The sequence below is a fragment of the Leucopleurus acutus genome (genome assembly GCF_964270905.1).
Source record: "Leucopleurus acutus genome assembly, chromosome: 2".
In the NCBI taxonomy this organism is placed as follows: Eukaryota; Metazoa; Chordata; class Mammalia; order Artiodactyla; family Delphinidae; genus Leucopleurus; species Leucopleurus acutus.
Genome location: NC_139143.1, coordinates 60,951,667 through 60,970,000, shown reverse-complemented (window position 1 = coordinate 60,970,000; position 18,334 = coordinate 60,951,667). Strand labels below are relative to the sequence as shown.

General features: G+C 45.0%; 1 protein-coding gene across 1 annotated transcript in view; it reads left to right on the top strand.

Moving 5' to 3' along the window:
- PAPPA2 (pappalysin 2) overlaps positions 1–16,051 on the top strand; it is a gene marked incomplete at both ends in the record, with an annotated part of 281,829 nt that extends 265,778 nt beyond the window's left edge. The window contains 2 exons of the mRNA XM_082865530.1: positions 13,706–13,804; positions 15,977–16,051. Coding sequence (XP_082721656.1) covers positions 13,706–13,804; positions 15,977–16,051 — 174 coding nt within the window. The remainder of the gene's footprint in view (positions 1–13,705; positions 13,805–15,976) is intronic.
- Positions 16,052–18,334: the final 2,283 nt, after the last annotated feature.

Genomic DNA, 18,334 nt, shown 5'->3' with positions numbered 1-18,334 from the left:
GAATGTGCAGATACTCTGGTAGGGATGGATACACTAGTTATGGGAGTTGGCAGAGGGAGCACCGTCAAGCATGGAGATGAGGATGACGGAAAAAAAGGAGACCAGGGACCAAAGGCAAATTCTGACACAGCATTGCTGCTATCCCATAACTATCAACAATGGAACCTAAGAGAGATGACTAGTATTTCAGATAACTTGGCTTATGCATTTGCCTGCCTTAAGTCACTCTGTCCCTATAGTTGTGCGAGGTTAACAGTAAGATCCCTGGTGTTACTGGTCATAGTTAAGAGAGAAGAAGAATGACCAGGTTATCTGGTAGCCACCTCTGGGAGAACTGCCCTGTACCTTCACAAATAGGGAAGCATTGATACCCAGAGTATGCAGGCTCACTGAACTCAGGAAACAAACAGAAAAATAACTCCTGGTTCCATGGTCTATTTAATAGCATTATTGGATGTTTATTGTATGCCAGGTGCATACTGTGAGGAATTATTACCATTGTTATCATTCTTGTTTTAGTGGTGAGCCAATTGAGGGGCTGAGGATTCCATTACATTTCCAAAGCCCCGGAGTTAGCAAATGAGTAAATGAACCCAGGCAGCTGATTCCGGAGTCCCTGTCCTGTTCTTAAATTGGTAGGAAGATTAAAAATGAATAAACAGATAGAGAACACACAAACTAGAAATGCAGGACTTTAGGGGAGTCAGTTGAGAGACGAACATGGGGTGCTGGTCACCTGTTAGGACTTCTCCCTGGGCTTTGCAAGCTTTCGTCCAGAGGAAGAGGAGGCGGACCCAGGAACACTGCTTAGCAAGGATCAGAGACCAAGGAAGTGAGACTGGAGAACATGTTGTGAAACAGATGCAGCTGATCAGTGGTTGAGTGAATAAGATACACAGACCAGCATCCCGTAGATAAAGGGAATGTAAACAAGACACTTGCACAGAGAATAGGTTCCATATGGGTGAAAGTGAGACTGGATGGATGGACCAATTAACGGGGAATAGAACAGCCGGGCTGACAACCCAGGATGGCGTGACAGGTTAAGGATGAGAACCACAGTCATCAGCCAGCCACACAAACTGAGCTGCTCGTAGACGCAGGAACTAAAAATTAGACCAGGGCTAAAGGAAACAAGACTATTGGCAAGAAAATATTCTAGAATAAACATGCCACCTCCCTCCTGCCATTCCTCAACTCAGCTGGACCTGGATGTTACTGGGGGTGATAAAATAGTCATGTCTAAGTTGTGGGGAAAGTCTAGCAGAGATCGGGCAGGAGAGACCCTCTAGGGCTTGGTTTAGATGGAAAGAGAAAATGTGTAGAGCTTCTCACTGTGAGGTAGAATAGGCTTTGCTGATGGATCAGGTTCTATGTCCTGTGACTCAGTCCTTCTATTTAGTGAGGAGTCTTTCTAGCTATGTTCTCAACGAGCTAATTTTTTGAGAAAAGTTTAGCATGATTTGAGTAAAATGTCACAGATAAACCTTCATCTCCATTGGTCTTCTACCTAAATATGGCCATTTGCCAAGTCCTGACAAGTCCTTCACAAGACCCCTCCCTTCTGCTTTTTCCTATTCCATATTAGGACCCAAAATTCTGTTCTTCTCAGTTCCTATCTGCTTGAGGTCAACTTCTACCTACTCTGGAGCCCTCCAATGGTCTCCTGAACATTCCCCACTCTGTCCCCAGATCCAACCTTTGAAGCACAACTTTTACCATGTTCTGCTTCTGCCCCAAAATTAGATAAATAAACACACAAGAAAACTCCCAAATTTCCACTGCTCCCTATTGGCTTCGGGGATGAAGACTAGATTCCTCTAGATGGAGATTTTGACCTAACTCCAAACTTAGGCCATTAATACTCAAGGCAGAAAACCACAGATATATCTTTTCTTTTTCCATTTGAAATCTTGGTTTATATTTGCCCTCCTCCTGGGATTTTTCTCCCTACTTCTCTGCCCAAATCCTATCCATCCTCAAAGATTAAGTCTAATCCCATTTGCTCCATTAAGCCTTTCTGAAATGCCCCAGCCTCTTTCCTGTTCTGAACTTCTGTAGCTCTTACTGGTGCCGTTAATTACTCTGGCAGTCAATCCTCCACTGGCCTGTGATTTTCTTTTCTTATTGTCTCAGATGCTGTTCAGATTCTGCCTTACTTAAGGCTGATGCCACCAAAGCTTCTTTAAGGCAAATGTTTTGTCATGCCTTGTTCATAGGAGACACACTAAGTACGTATGAAACAGATATCCTAGGGTTCTAGCAATTAGCCCCATGCCTGGCTCATAGTATATGTTTTGAAGTTAAATATCCTAGATGGTACATTTCTCATGGACTTATGTGACACTGACCTTCCATCCAGAAAGTGGCTACTTCATGCCCATAGTTATGGTAGAGATTGGATCAGGTGAGCAGTTCTGAGAAGTGAAGTGAGGCATATCATTATTATATGGTGAATAGTGCTAGAGGCAGTGTGAGTATGTCAGGATGGTTAGTTATAGCACAGGCCTGGGTGTCAGACGGTGGGTCCACATCTTTTCTAGAGACAGATTCCTTAACAGCTCTGATCCTTGGATTTTTTCATCTGTAAAATGGGTTGTTGTGAGGGTTCAATAAGATCATGAGTACAAACCTTGTAGCACAGTATCTGATACACAGAAAATGCCATATATAAAATAAAAATAGTATCCTGTTTCTCGGGCTTCCCTGGTGGCGCAGTGGTTGAGAGTCCGCCTGCCGATGCAGGGGACGCGGGTTCGTGCCCCGGTCCGGGAAGATCCCACATGCCGCGGAGTGGCTGGGCCCGTGAGCCATGGCCGCTGAGCCTGCGCGTCCGGAGCCTGTGTTCCGCAACGAGAGAGCCCACAACAGTGAGAGGCCCGCGTACCGCAAAAAAAAACAAAACAAAACACTAGTATCCTGTTTCTATATGATGGCTTCTAGTTTGTAAAGTTATTTTTACCTTTAGAGGCACTGCTTATGCCTGGAGCTTCTAGAGAAATTGTATATGGATGTACGTGTCTGTTTCTGTGTATAAAATATAAACACATATTTTAATGTTATATATCTGTATTATAAATATTATATGTTAGTGATTATTATACACACGTTTATCTTATATACGAACAGTACGTATATATCATTTATGCATCATATTTATGCATATACATGTATATACGTATATATACACACCTATTACATATATATGAAAGGAGAGAATGAGAGAGAAAGCAAGTGCTGTGAGTTATATCCCATGAAGACTTACAAAAATTCAAAGCAACGTATTAATAGGTTTAGATTTACCCCAAAGTGAAACACCCCAGTGAAGAGCTGGGTGTGGTATCAGAATGGCAGAAGCCTTTGTCAACTACGTTGACTGATTTCCTTAAACAGGTCCTCCCACCCTAGGAGTTGCTGCCTTCTCCTTGAAGTTCCTCTCAGTGTGCTTGATTACTGAGGAAGAGAGAGAGAGAGAGAGGGAGAGGAGAAAGAGGTGGAGGGAAGGGCGCAGAGAGGGAGGAGGGAAGGAATGAGAGAGAATGGGAAGGAAAAAGCGAAAGACGCTCAGCAAACACCAGGAGGGCCAAGAAAAATATTTAATCCGAACAATGAACATTGTCATTTCCTCCCCCAGTCTGCATTCCCCGTCCTCTTCCACGGGCGGGCTCGGGGAGCAAGCAATGCCCACCTGCCTGGCATGAGAGTGCATGTGCTGGGGGCCCCCGGGGGCCAGCACGCGTGTCGGGGGCTGCCGTGGAACGTTCCCACCATCGGCTCAGGCCTGCTTCAACCTCCCGTGAACTGCAGGCTGGCCAAGGAGCCCGGAGAGGGGACGGCGGAGGGGAACGCTCGAAGTCAGAGCAGGACCCCAGCCGTCCGCCCTGGGCCTTCTCCCAGGACTCCCGTGCTCTCCCGTCCCCGTCTCCCAGCTGCAGGTCCTCCGCCTCTGACTTCTGCATGTTTCCTTGCGCTTTCACCTCCCTCGCCTCCCAGAGCTTTGTGAGCTCTTGAACAGAGCCTGTACAGCTCCATGGCCCGATCGTGAGGGGTCTGGTGCTGGCAGAGGCCCAGAGAGGAGGCACGGGTGCGGGGCCACCTCCAGAGGTGCCTGGAGGCCAGGGGGAGGTCCCACCTGCTCAGCAAGGCACCTGCAGCGGCCGACATTCTGCTCTCAGCTTCCTTCTTCTGACGCTTGCAGTTTGGTTCCTTGAGAGTCTGCGGTTAGCGAACCTCTCCCTGGAAGGCCGTGCCGAGCTATCTCAGGTGATGTTTTAGAGAGAGTCATTGATAGTGAGAACAGCTATCTGGGGAGGCTATTAGGGGAGCCAGACAGAGGAAAGGTACCTTATCTTGGAGGAAAGGCCAGAGGAGTAGGAAGCAAAAACTATTCTGCCTTCTTAGCTTACAAAGTCGATTCGGCACGTGTCTCACTCACCAGCTATTCACGAAGCAGCTAGTGTGGTCTGTTAGGTGGTGTGCTGACGTAGGGGCCTTACTGCTGATGGAAGGAAACAGGAGTGGAAAAGGAGACAAACCGGAAGTGTCTCTGCCCCGTAGTCCTTGCACAGTTCAGACCTCTTGTGTTCAACGTTTCTACCTCTGACCTTGAACCACAGTAGGCTGGCTCCAATTATCTGGAGCCAAGGCAGGAAATTCCCCCAAACGCACAATTGTTAATTTTTTCCTCTCTTAAAGAAGAAAGCCAAATGCCATGTAGCAAGACCGTCAGGAGAGTTTGCAGGCCACCTGTAACGCCCCTCCCACCGTGAAAACAAGACAAAATCATGAGAATTAACGGGTCCGCCAGCCTTGCGATGGAGACACAAATGGGTTCTGAGGGTGTGTCATCATCAGCTCCCACTGGGAGCCCCAGCACAGCCATTAGGTCACGTGGAGGACTGCTGCCGTGTCTTGAGAAGCATTGCTGTGTGGTTCAAGAAGGAGGAGGGTGGAGCTGCCATGAAATCCCAATTTAACAGCAAAGGACTGGAAATCACTGGCATCCAATCTGGACTAGCTGACTGTGCAGGATCCGCTGCTCCAGAGAAAAGGGAAAGCGTGAGAGACAGGAGTGAGACCGGTGGAGGAGGAGAGAAAAGGTTTGGAGGCATTTTGTTTAGGACACGGAGCTGGGGGTGGATGCCGAGGGGGCAGGCAGTGACCTTGTGAGTGATTATGGGGATTTGAGGAAGGAGTTAAGGTGGTGGCAGAGAGTGGCTTGGAGCACGGGGTGCTCTCACAGCCTCAGACAGTTTTGGTAAAAGGTGGAGGGAGAAAAGGGCCCACAGCACAGGACACTGTCCCATCAGCAGCAGTGGATCTGTCGAGGGACAGATCACAGATTTGCAGGAGGGCTTAGTCGTTTTGTTAAGCCCCCTGAGAGAGTGTGCCAAGAACCGTGGGGAGATGTTCTCTTCTCATGTCTCTCGTGAGGAGCAGAGCTCTGACTTGGAGACCGTGTTTTTCTGGCACAGATACGTGCAGACATACCCTGCTGCCCCAAATTCACCATCGGGGCCCTAATATCCCCCCCGGGGGTGGATGAGAAGAAGCATCAGGGCCGTTTGGGGCCAAGAGGAGGGGCCGCGTGGGGAAGCTGGTCGTGTGTGTTTGTAAGTGAGGTGGGGAGCCTGCGCCGCCGGGTCTTTTTTTGCAGCTAAGTGGAAGGAGCTGCTAGGAGGTAATTTTTGACTGAAAAGTAAGTCACAGAGAGTCTTCTCACCTTCCTGTTTTCCTGTGGTGCCCATCAGGGAAGAGGTGTCTGTGACGGTTTGGGGTTTTTCAGAGGCTAAGACACCTGAGTCACCGCTACGGTTTGGAGGAGAGCCCTGGTTTCCAGAAGCCAGACAGGCCTTTCCCACTCTATTTTTATAAGTCCCAGACCCATTTCCCTTGTCACCCGACTCTCCTCCCTGACTCAGAGGGGTGCATTTATGGTGAGAGCGAAGGGAACAGGAGGCTCTCAGGGATGAGAGCGTCCACGCTTTGACTCTAAAGTACGGGTGGCAGAATCTTGACATCTTTTTGACCAGAGTCTCTCTGGAGGGAATTCAGACACCCACCCACACTGGCACAAAGCAATGGTACATTCCTGCCGCCTTCATAAAACTAGGATTCATTGAGTACTTACTGTGGGCCAGGTACTGGGCTAAGTATTTCACCTCCATTCACTCATTTTTTTCTTGACAGCAACCCTCTGAATAGGTGTTATTCCTATTTTACGAATGAGGATACCGCAGCTTAAAGCACAGTAACTCGCTCAGGCTCTAACAGTTGGTAAGGAGCAGAGCTGGGACCTGGGCGTAGGTTTATCTCACACCATACCTCATACTCTGAATCACCATACTGTACAGCCTTGAGCATTTTCCCGGGCAGGAGCTGCTAAGCTTTGGGTACCTTGCTGCAGATAAAATTATTACGGGTGAAAGAAGTCATTTGACCTTATTTTGTTTGCTTTTCTTTTTCCGTTCTCAATGCATTCTGTTTCTCTCAGAAGAGATTCGTTTTTGCACTACTTGGCTATTACTATTCTAAGGCTACACTTTGGTTTTGGTGTCAGATAGAGATAAGCTGGTGATAATCGGGCTTCTCTTTCCAGCCCTGTAAAGGTCCCCATTTGCTCTTCCTTTTTTCAGGGTAAGAAGAGCAACCCATCATAAGAAGAGCAGCCCAGCCTCTCTCTCAGAGTCACTTTAGGTATAATTCTACAAAGCTTGACCCATGAGGGGTGTGTGTGTGTGTGTGTGTGTGTGTGTGTGTGTGTGTGTGTGTGTGTGTGTGTGTGTGTGTGTGTGTGTGTGTGTGTGTGTGTGTGTGTGTGTGTGTGTGTGTGTGTGTGTGTGTGTGTAGCCTTCTTATAAGTAAAAAGGAAAAATATTCATGTTAATGACTTTGTATTCTATAAGTTATTACAAGGCAGGGGAACAGGAATTTTATAAAGGTTTTTTCTTCTGTGAAAATTGTTCAGAAGCTACCTGATCTCACATGGACCAGTAAAGCACAATAGACCACAAGAGTAGACCTGAGTACTGACCCCTCTCTAGGCACCACCAAACGGGGCTGTTTCCCTCTGCCTATCCAACAGAATGTGTATCTTCATTGCTTTCCTTTCAATTATGTCTTGCTTATCTATTGTTTGAAGAGTAGACTCTTGGCCTTCAAGGAGGTACTCTTCGCAGTTGCAGCTGTTAGCTGGTAACCCAGCATGTCTTTAATATCTTAGTGACTAGTGACTTTGCCAAGGCCTGGACTGAACCATGGAGACTTCAGGGCTGGCAGGCAGGAGAAAATCTCTTAGTTCCAAGTGAGCCAAGCTACCTGTGCAACATCACCATTCCATATGTCATTCCATATCAGTCCTCACATTTTATCTTATTAAAATTCTAACAGAGTCACTTAAAAGATCTCCATCTTGCAAAGCCCCAAGACCTGGGCCCCGATTCCCGATCAGCTGTTAAAACCCAGCAACTTGATTACAGATAGTGTTTGCAAACATTCCTAGGACAGCCACAGTTCCACTGTCTTCTTTCTGCTCTGGTTTTCAGCTGTTGGCCCCTGGCAATTTCCATTCTTTTCTTACTATACCACCTGTAGAACTGAGGTGATATTGATAACTTTATTCAACATTTTTAGCTTGTTAATAGGAGAACTTTAGATGGTGTATTCTACTATTTCTTCCCACTCAGAAATAAATGTATACCAATACTCTGCACCTAGTAGGAGAGGACTAATGAAAAGGAGGGATCTGGTTATAAAGTATGCTAAAAAAAAATGTATTTAGCCACCATCATAGTTATTTATTTCTTGAGAACCTACTGTGCATCAGAAACTGAACTAGTAGCTGGGACTGAAGGGGATTAGACTCTGAGCCCTTGATAATACGTTCTGAATGTTAAGTACTATAATGCACATATGGATAAAACATACCATAGTACACAGGCAAGGAGAACTCTCTGGGTCTAGGAAGCCAGATGAGATTTTCCAGAGGAGCTTGTATCTAAGAAATTCTTCCTGCACAACCCATCTCAGGGTATCTGTCGATTTTAATTTTACATTTTCCAAGAAGATTGTTGCAAACCCACATATGTGAGATCACTGGCACCCTCCCACCCCAGGGGGTGAACACGGGAGGAGTGGAACAACTCCATTTCCTCTTTTCCTCAGATGACTGCAATGAGCAGAAAATGCCTGGCTTTAGCATTCTAGGGCCCAGAAATAAATGTTTCTGGGTTGCAGGCATCTGCTGATGGGATGGGAGCACAGTGCTGCTTCCTCCTGGCAAAATCAGCTTCTAGGAAAATATGGGCCAACCGAGCCCCAAGGCCAGAAGGAGCTATAGTACCAGGTAGCTTATTTGGGTAAACTTTTAACCTGCAACTGAGAAAAACAGAAGTGAAGTTGTGGGGGTTCTAGGGGAATTGAGATTATATATATGATCCTTTCTCTGTTTCTACATTGGATCGCTGGGTTCACTTCATTATTAATGTTCTTGCACCTAAGCCCTTTTTATAGAGGTGCCAAAGGAATCTGTTACCCTGCATTCCCAAGAAATTAGAAGGTTAATGGAATAATCAGAGAGTGGTAGCATGGTTTAGCAGAAAGAACATCAAGAATCAAGAAATTTGGGCTATGTTGCCAGGATTGTTACAACTAGCCTTGCAAACAAGACATTTCACTGTTTTAAGGGGCCACTTCAGCATTTGTAAAATGAGAGTTTTGTACTACATAGTATTCAAGAATCCATCCAGCCTGTGAATTTTATGCATCTATGGTCCTTAAAAAAAAAAAGAAAGCAACTAATGTTCTGGTCATCAAGAGTCCCTGAGGGGCCTCAAAGACCTCTGAATTTTGCCCCTGAGATTCGCAGGTGAAGCAGTGGACACGTGGGCAGATCCAAGGGCTGAAGGAACCAGGCTGGAGGTCACCATTCATTGGAGAGCCAGAGAACTTCCATCTGCTGCGTGGACTTCACTGGGTGTGGCGCCACAGCTGCCTTGGGAGATGGCTTCTTTTGGCCTGATGTAGCCTAATCAATATGAAGGACTGGGTGTGGGTCTGATTTGTCATTCACATAACGAGAAGGTTTTGATGGGAAATGATGTAGGAGAAAGAAAATAGTGTTAGGCATTATACAGAAATGTGATTAGCGTCTTCTCCTGTTTCAACACGCTCCTCAAGATTACTTATCGGGCTTCTGTCCCATGCTTTACCTATAGGGGTATAATCACTTTGGGCTGATATCTCAATCTTTATGTTAGTAGAGCAGATGGTCTGAAGCCCAAACTAACCTTTCTAGAACATCAGTGTGCTCATGGGTTCTGTTGCAAGCTGTAGAAGAAAAATGTTCTTAATCTAATTCACATAATAGAGGTACTATCAGCCAATCAGTCAAAGTTTATGGAACTCTTCCTGACAGTGGGCTCTGTGATGAGCAGTCTGGGACAACCTGCCTATCTATTTTTACCCTCTTCTTTCACTTGCACAGTTTTCTCAGGCCCCTCTACCCCTCTGAATCATCCAGTGCTAAACTCTTTTTCATGTGGGCTAGATGTAGCAAAGCCAGCCCCTGAAAGCTCATGTCATCCTTTCCGCATCCCCACCCACCCCAAATCTGGACTAGGTACTTCTATCTGCATCTCTATGCTAGCACTCGTCATCATAAGCTATAACTGCAAGTGGGGGGTTCTCTTGAGGACTGGAGCCATGTTTTATTTCTCTCTGTACCCTCATAACAATGCCTGGTACAAATAGGTGAGGAATAAATGTTGAGTGATTGAATAAATGACTACATCCATAGGCAACAGACAGAGCTACCATTCCTATACCCAACTCCCCAGAACAATTTAAACAGAAAATATCACCAGATAATATAACATAAAGGAGAAATTATCTTACTTCTGAGAAGTAAAGTCATGGATAGGATAGACTGACAGCCTTTCCTCTTTGTATTTCATCACTTACGCACTTCCATTCATATGGCCACCTCAACTGCCTGGAACATAGCCAGTTGGCAAGAGAAGCGTTCCTATAACAACTGAAATAGGTGTCATCAAGCTCATACATCGTAAGAAGAGCAACCCAGCCTCTCTCTCAGATTTAAGTATTCATTTTAGGTATAATTCTACAAAGCTTGACCCATGAGGGTGTGTGTGTGTGTGTGTGTGTGTGTGTGTGTGTGTGTGTGTGTGTGTGTGTGTGTGTGTGTGTGTGTGTGTGTGTGTGTGTGTGTGTGTGTGTGTGTGTGTGTGTGTGTGTGTGTGTGTGTAAAAGGAGGCTCATTTAGTAAAGGGGTAAATAGCCCAATGCAAAGAGCCTCCTTATAAGTAAAAAGGAAAAATATTCACGTTAATGACCTTGTATTCTATAAGTTATTAAAAGGCAGGGAAACAGGATTTTTTTTTTAACATCTTTATTGGAGTGTAATTGCTTCACAATGGTGTGTTAGTTTCTGCTTTATAACAAAGTGAATCAGTTATACATATACATATGTTCCCATATCTCTTCCCTCTTGCGTCTCCCTCCCTCCCACCCTCCCTATCCCACCCTTCTAGGTGGTCACAAACCACCTAGCTGATCTCCCTGTGCTAAAGTGAGAGAGTGGCACGGACATATATACACTACCAAACGTAAAATAGGTAGCTAGTGGGAAGCAGCCGCATAGCACAGGAAACAGGAATTTTATACAGGTTTTTTTCTTTTGTGAAAACAATTAAAATGAAAATTAAAAAGTGGCTCTTAAATAAGCTTTAGGTACTTGAAAAATTCTCTTATTTGGAACACTTCGTTTTCTGATGTTACAGGAAAATGAGGTGCATGTATGGGTAGTGAAAAATTCACCTATGGACACATTGTGCAGAGAAGCCAAGCCTTGTACCATTCCTTGGGAAAGTTTCCTGTGGGGAGGAGTGATGTCCCAAGTCAGACACCTTTCAATTATTGAGTCCCCCAATCTAGTCCAGTCTTCAGAAACTTTAAAAACTTTGGATCGATTAGTCATTTTTCCCTTCCTATTTTTTTCCATTGTAACTTTGGACTCAAGCTGTCAAGCTTTCAGGCACACGTTGCCATAGGAGACTCTGTTTGTTTGGGGTGGAGTAGTTATTTTTGGCAGGTTAGGGGAGGAGCAATTAATTCTAATAGGTATATAGTAAATTAAATACTTGTGCCTTTCCAACCTTTTCTCTGTATTTATGCTCCTTTTTATAAATTCCCTTCTCTTCCCAGATGACCCTTTAAGAACATTCTAGAAATCATGTCCAGGCTATAGCCATCAAAGTCTAGTGAGCTCTAGAGAAGGTCGCCTAGACAATTTCTAATCTTTTCAACATACCTTCCCTAATACTCTTGAGATGAGAAGCCATCCTTGGGGAAGAGGTTGGAAAGAAAGATTCCCAGGATCTTTTATTAATCCATTCAAATGTCTGAGTTGTTCCTATGAAAAGGAAGATCTTTAGATTTCCCTTTAATCCTCCATATTGAAGACCATACTTTTATATGTAGGAGAAGTATTTTGGGTGCTCTTCGGATTTTTATAGACGATTACATGAAAAAGAAAGAAGAAACAGATTAAGTTTTGCCAATGAGTCAGTCAGGGTTGGAGGAAAAGTAACAGATGCAGTGTTAGATGAGGAAGATATACTCCAAACACTGGAAAAAGAAAATTCTGGGGGAATCTCAATGGATGTATCTGGTCCTCCCAGAAGAACCCAAGGGCATCTATAGGTGTTAAGGATGCAGCTAGTTGTCTTTTGACTCCTATTTGGCTGCAGTTGTAGATTCAAGTTATGATTATGTAGTTATTCCAAGTTCTCCAGAGCCAGAGTAACTGGCTCCAGGGTTAAAGACACATGCTCATCTCAAAATCTATGTCTTTTATCCCAGTGAGGCGTGTGTTGAGAACAGAATTCATTTTCACTTCCTGCTCTCAACTGACATTGCTGTGCAGCTGTGTGACAGCTGTTGAGTTCCACCCCACAAGTAGCAGCTTCTCAGAGGTTCGCAAACTGGTATACATCTGGAATGATGTTCAAGTGACCTCAGGACCCCATAGAATAAATCAAAACATTGAAGAAATAACTTGGATGAGCTCATTCTGATGTAACTCAATTGCTGAAAATTATTTAATGGCCATTAAAAAAAATATTTGTATTTATTTATTTATTTTTGGCTGCGTTGGGTCTTCGTTGCTGTGCGCGGGCTTTCTCTAGTTGCGGCGAGCGGGGGCTACTCTTTGTTGTGGTGCACAGGCTTCTCACTGCGGTGGTTTCTTTTGTTGCGGAGCACGGGCTCTAGGCGCGCGGGCTTCAGTAGTTGTGGCACATGGGCTCGGTAGTTGTGGCTCGTGGGCTCTAGAGCGCAGGCTCAGTAGTTGTGGCGCACGGGCCTAGTTGCTCCGTGGCATGTGGGATCTTCCCGGACCAGGGCTCGAACCCGTGTCCCCTGCATTGGCAGGCGGATCCTTAACCACTGCGCCACCAGGGAAGTCCCTTAATGGCCATTTTTTACTTTAGTATCTGTTTCATCAAAGCAGAGTGAAATAGGGAACAGTCCTTCTAATGACATTTAAGGAGGGTGGGGGAAGAGAAAGTGATTTGAATGTGTGAACTGGAAGGTGGCCTCAGGCCTCAAGAGTCTACTGACTGTCCTGTGGCCCAAAGAGCTTGACTACGAGATGCTTCCTGAGGCTTCGCAATTGGGTATCCACTCAGGGTGGGGAGCAGCTAATGTGACTGAGTAGGCGGGCTGCCTGGGCTGGTGCCCCCTCCAGGATGCCGTGGGACACTGTTTCCCTCTGAGAGTGGTTCTAGAGAAACAGTGCGGTGGGCTGCTGAGCTATTTTTTTAACCGCTCGTTGCTGTTCTTATCATACATTCCCTTTTGGGGGGAAACACTCCACTAACTCTGGTTTGGCCTGGGCCCCTTTCCCATTTTGGTTCCTGTTAACTTGCAGCAGTAACAGGAGTAGATGGAAACCGTTCGGCTTCCTCTGCTCTAACCCTGTGTCTACCTGCTGTGCATCAAGTAGCTGTACATGTGGGATGATTTGTGTTCCGGCACTGGTGTCCCAAACCCTAGGACCACTGCATTCTGGACAAACATCATTTGAGCCTATAGCAACCCAGGCCTATTAGGGTCTCTAAGTACAAGGACCAGAAGAGATGGGGGTTATGGTCCTTAATCTGTGAGAAGCAGCAAAAAATCAAGATACATGACTTCTAAGCCTAAACTCTGCTTGACCTAGCTGTGTGACCCGGAGTAATTTTTGTCATCTCTATTTATCCCCATTTCCTCACTGATAAAATGGGACTTTAAAAGCCAAACCTGCCTGATGCACAGGTTTTCCTGATGATCAACAGAGTTAACATGTGTGAAAATATTTTGTAACCTACCTAATGATGTAAAGACCTACTATTACGAGAAGGTGAAAAAGTCGATCAAGGAATTAAATGAACCATCCTGGTCCCTAGAGTAGGCCAGAAGCAGATACTGCTTGTGAAATTTGACAATTCCTTCGATCCAATGGTCTTATCTTGAGACTTTTCAACTTCTTGAGAGTGTTAGGTCAATTTTTACCCTGCCCCCTTTGGTGCTCTCCCATAATAATGTCTCGAGTTCCATGGATTATGTTGGGAGTGGGATGAGAGAGAGAACAGGGTGAAGCAGAGTGAAGTTGTACTTAGACCGTGACTTGTTACCTCCTTACCAGCCTTTCCAAGCAGATGGTTGGTGTGATACCATCAATAACCGGGCCTACTGCCACTATGATGGGGGAGACTGCTGCTCTTCCACGCTCTCCTCCAAGAAGGTAAGTGAGGGCACCTGGGAGTGGGAGGGAGAGGGTAGCAGTTCCAGGAATAGAGGCAGGAGCTTTGGCTAGCTCTCCTTCGTGGTGCATCATAATTTGTTTTTCTTCAAGTCAAGAAGAGGGAATGATAACGAACAAACATTGGAGCTTCTACAGTGACAGGATTAAGGATAGTAATTATAGGATAGGTTGTTAGAAAACACTAGTCTCTCATTGTCAGTCCTGTAACTGCTAGAGAAAAGCCATGCTTCTGCTGCTCAAAGACTCCCACCTGCTTATCATTGCCCAGGAGAAGTTTCTGTAGGTAGGGAAAAATGGCCTCCACTCCTTGGGAGAGGCAGGATTATCCACGAAGTGGTATCCACTTATTATTAAACTTCACAGCTAAATGAATAATCCTGTAAAGTGTATTACAAGCATATGGCAGGTGTATGTTGAGTGGCCACCACGAGCTACCTGGAGCACTCCCCCGCTGTACCCTGAGCAGTAGCCCTTTCCTTGATGCCTTTTATCCTGTTGCTCTGGACTCTATTAAAATAGAAGATATGCTTAAGCTAAGCCTATAAAATGGAATAGGCTGAAAATTTGGAATAATATGGATGAAAACCCAAGAGCTCCAAAGATAACTGACGCTAGTTGGCCGATTTGATGAATCAGAAATACACAAGAATGTTTCCTTCCTTGTATGTGTCTCCACAATAAAGTCACGTCTGCATGATTACCCCTACACAGACCTGAATGCTCCTCCTAATGGCTAATATTTACTGATGGCTCACTCTGTGCCAGGCATTGTTCTCACCACTGACATGAATTAACTTATTTAGTACAGAGAGCTCAGGGACTTTTGTATCACTGTTCAATTTGGCCCCCTTTGCTCTAAAACCCAGCAAATCCCAAACCATGAGAAACAGATCAAGAGCTTGGATTGCAGGTCAGACATCATGCCAACTAGTTCCTGGTCTCACTTGAAGAAAGTAACTGGTCAAGGATCCCATTTCTACTCATGAAGGCATAACCACTTCGGAAGAAAGCAATCAATTCTCTCCCCATCTCCATCTCACACTCAGCAGATCTAGGGTTTTTCTTTCATGGATTTTGGTGCCTGTGGCCAGTATACACATGAATCAGGATTGAAAAAGCATTTCACCCCTGTTGACTCCTAAATTACATTTAATTCATATGTGAAAATATGCTGGGAAATTTCCTCAAACCCCACCACCCGTTCTCCAGCCCACTTGCCCCGTCACCCAGCCTATCTCTTCAGTGTACTTGGACTATTAAATAATATGCTGATCTATTGTTGTTTCATTTGACTATCCATGCCCAAAGAGCAGAATCTTTGCCACTTTTACATCATGTCTCCTGAATGCCCAGTTCTCTCTGAAGCTAATTATGGACACTCAAAAAGTATGATTATCTGTTGGTAGCAGTGCAAGCAGGAAGAGAGCAACTTTTGCTGGACCATCTCTAACCTGGAGGAGGGATAATTACATAGCAGGAAGGCAATCTAGCCACAAACAACGGGTAGAGAGATGCATTGTTTCACCAAGCCAAAGTATATCCTGGGTTCAAGAAGGGCAAAACCTCAAGCTTATGAAGATAGAAGAGATGATTCTATGGCCCCAAGAACATCAAAAAAGTAGAAGACATAGAGCTAGGTAATAGAGCCTTGGTTTTCCAGATAGTAGTGTCATGACCTTGAGTTAAGTCACCCTACCTCTCTTGACCTTCCCTGTAAGAAGAAAATACTAACATTCATCTTACCTACTTTACAAAGATTTTGTGAAGATTGATAATAACAACAAAAACATTAACAGCAGTAGTTTTGAACACTAGTGGTAATATTAGAAGTAGTAGTAACAGATATTAGAGGTGCCTAGAAATGTGTGTTTCGTATCCATCATCTTATTTAAACTACACTAACACCCTCTTGGGTAGTTGCTGTTGTCCTCCCACTTTATATATAAAGAAAGTGAAGCAAGGAAGGTGTACCTTGCCTAAGGAGACATGGTGTGTAAGTGAAAGAACCGAGTGTTAATTTCAATTCTGCGATACTAACACGCAATCCCACACTTCCTCTGGGACCAAGTGAGAAAAAAAGCGAAAGCTGGTGGCATGTGTGATGCTTGGTGCAAAAATGAGTGATTGCAACGTCTCTTTGATTTCTCCTAGGTCATTCCATTCGCTGCTGACTGTGATCTGGATGAATGCACCTGCCGAGACCCCAAGGCGGAAGAAAACCTGTAACTGTGGGATCAAGCCCCTCCTTCCACTGCCCTGGAGGCAGTAAGAATCAGAGGCCTCCACAAAAGGAAACAAAAGATGAATGAAGAAGAAAGGTCATGAAATGAAGGAAGGAAGGAAGAACACCAAGGATCCTATAAGAAGTGCAAGAGGACGTTTACAGGTGCCAGCTATTGCATCAAGTAGCCCAAGTAAGGAAGAGTCACAGGCAAACATTTCTTCAAAGAGGCAGTTGATTTAAAGTGGAAAGAGAAATATGATATATATACAAGGACCCTCCTTCCCCATTTATATTCTGTCAAATCCCATCCTCAACTCTTGCCCTGCTCCCCACTCTGCATCCTGCCAACTATTCAGCCCCACCCAACTTGTAAACCAATACCAAAATACCAGAAGAGAAGTTGCCAGGGACACTCTGCTCATACCCATTTTGAATGGATGGCCATCTTTCAGGGCTCGTCTAATCTAAACTGGCTCTCTCCCTTTCTTTGTGTAGTCTCCCTTAGTAATAATGAGGTTAGTTATTAATTCTTTATAAGTATTTAAACATAATGATATAAATATATTATATATATTATATTTTTTGCTGTCTACTAAGCTAAAAATTATCCATTGTTCCACACATGCTGCTGTGAAGTTCACGTCCAAAATGAATGCTGAGGGTTTGAGGACCGAAAGACAAGTTCTTCTGCCATCTTTCTATTCCTAGGGATTGGCAGGCTGAGAGGGAACTGGGGAAGGAAAGGGAGAGATTAGATGGAGTTTTTGATAATCACATGTCAGCTAATCATCTTTTTATGAACTGGGAGCTGAGCCCAGTTTGAGGAGATGGGGGCTTGGAATGATAATACGAAAAGGCATGGAAAGGTGGGTGGGGTTATCCATTGGTGATGGGTCCAGGAAAACTAGACTATGGTTCTTGAGTATCCATCCAAAAAGAATACATTCTCTTCAGTTCTTGGAACTCTTCGTTGCAGTTGGTGAGGCCCAGGATTTTCTGCACTTCCACAGGTGCCTGTTCCAAGTGTGGCTCTCAGCCAGTCACTCAGTCCACAAGTCTGTATGTAGGCTCACTCTCCCATCACCAGGATTACAGGAACTCACACACTCCTCATACTTGGCCTGTGGTCTCCCTTTTCCTAAGTCTCCAAGCCTGGCCATCATTCACAGCCACATGACCTACTGTTGACTTTCTGGGGGAAAAAATGTCATGGAAATGACATCGGGGAAAGGTGGAGGAAACTGAAGAACAGGCAGGTTTGGAGGAGGCCATAGACAGGGGAGAAGTCAGGGTAAAGCAGAGCCCAGGGCTGGAGGATGAATTGAGTCAAGGAGACTCAGCCTCGTTCCGAGTCTCCACAGCAGACCAAAGGGGATCTTTTGAACAATGCAGACTCGGAGGTAAATTCTAGTCAAGTGTGATGTGTCAAATGTGTCCCAGAGAGAGCACTTTGAGCAAGCTGTGAAAGTAACATGGAGCAAGGGTGACACTCTGTGGGGAGAGAGAAGAATTTCAGCTGCTTAGGGTCCGTTTTGTCGTTGTTACCCTTTCTTGTTCAATAGATGGACTGTATATGAAATGACCGCGTTAACCTGCCTCTGTTTACGTCCTGGGCTGACTCATTTTGCACGTGGTCTACTGCAGTTGTTCTTTAGTGACGATTTATGGATTAGGCCTTGGGGAAAGAAAGTAAGGAGCTAGTTTCTTGTTCAACACCCCAGTTTATCATCTCAGGAAGGGAAGAACAGGCAAAAGTTCAAGGGCAGCCTTGGTCTCCCTGGATCGCCTGCTCTTTGGCTCTGACCACAGTTTTCTATTCTTCCCATCAACCCTGAAAGCAGTGGCTGTGCAAATATCAACAGAAAGAAGAAATGCTTCCCCCACTATCTTGAGCCAGACTTCACGTAGGAAAGAACAACATATTTATCTGTGGGGATCTGAAATGAGGGTGGCAAGGTCCCTGGGGAAGGGAAAGACCAGAGTCTGCCCATCCAAAATACTCTTGTTCTCTGTATCTCCAGCCGTAATGGAAACAATAGCCTAGATACCTACTGTTCCCTGTCTGGGTTCACATTTAGTGCCCCCAAGAAGAGAATATTTATTTCTGGGATTCTGATAGGCTTCAATATGGAAAGGACAGTAGAAGAGTTTAGATTCTTCATTTTAAAACAGTTGTAAGATGGTTATCCAAATTTCTTGAAGCATGTCAGACTCCGTGCAGGGGAATCCTGCCATGTCTGAGCTTGGGAGTTATCCTGGGCTTCGCCCAGCTCAGGAAGGCTACA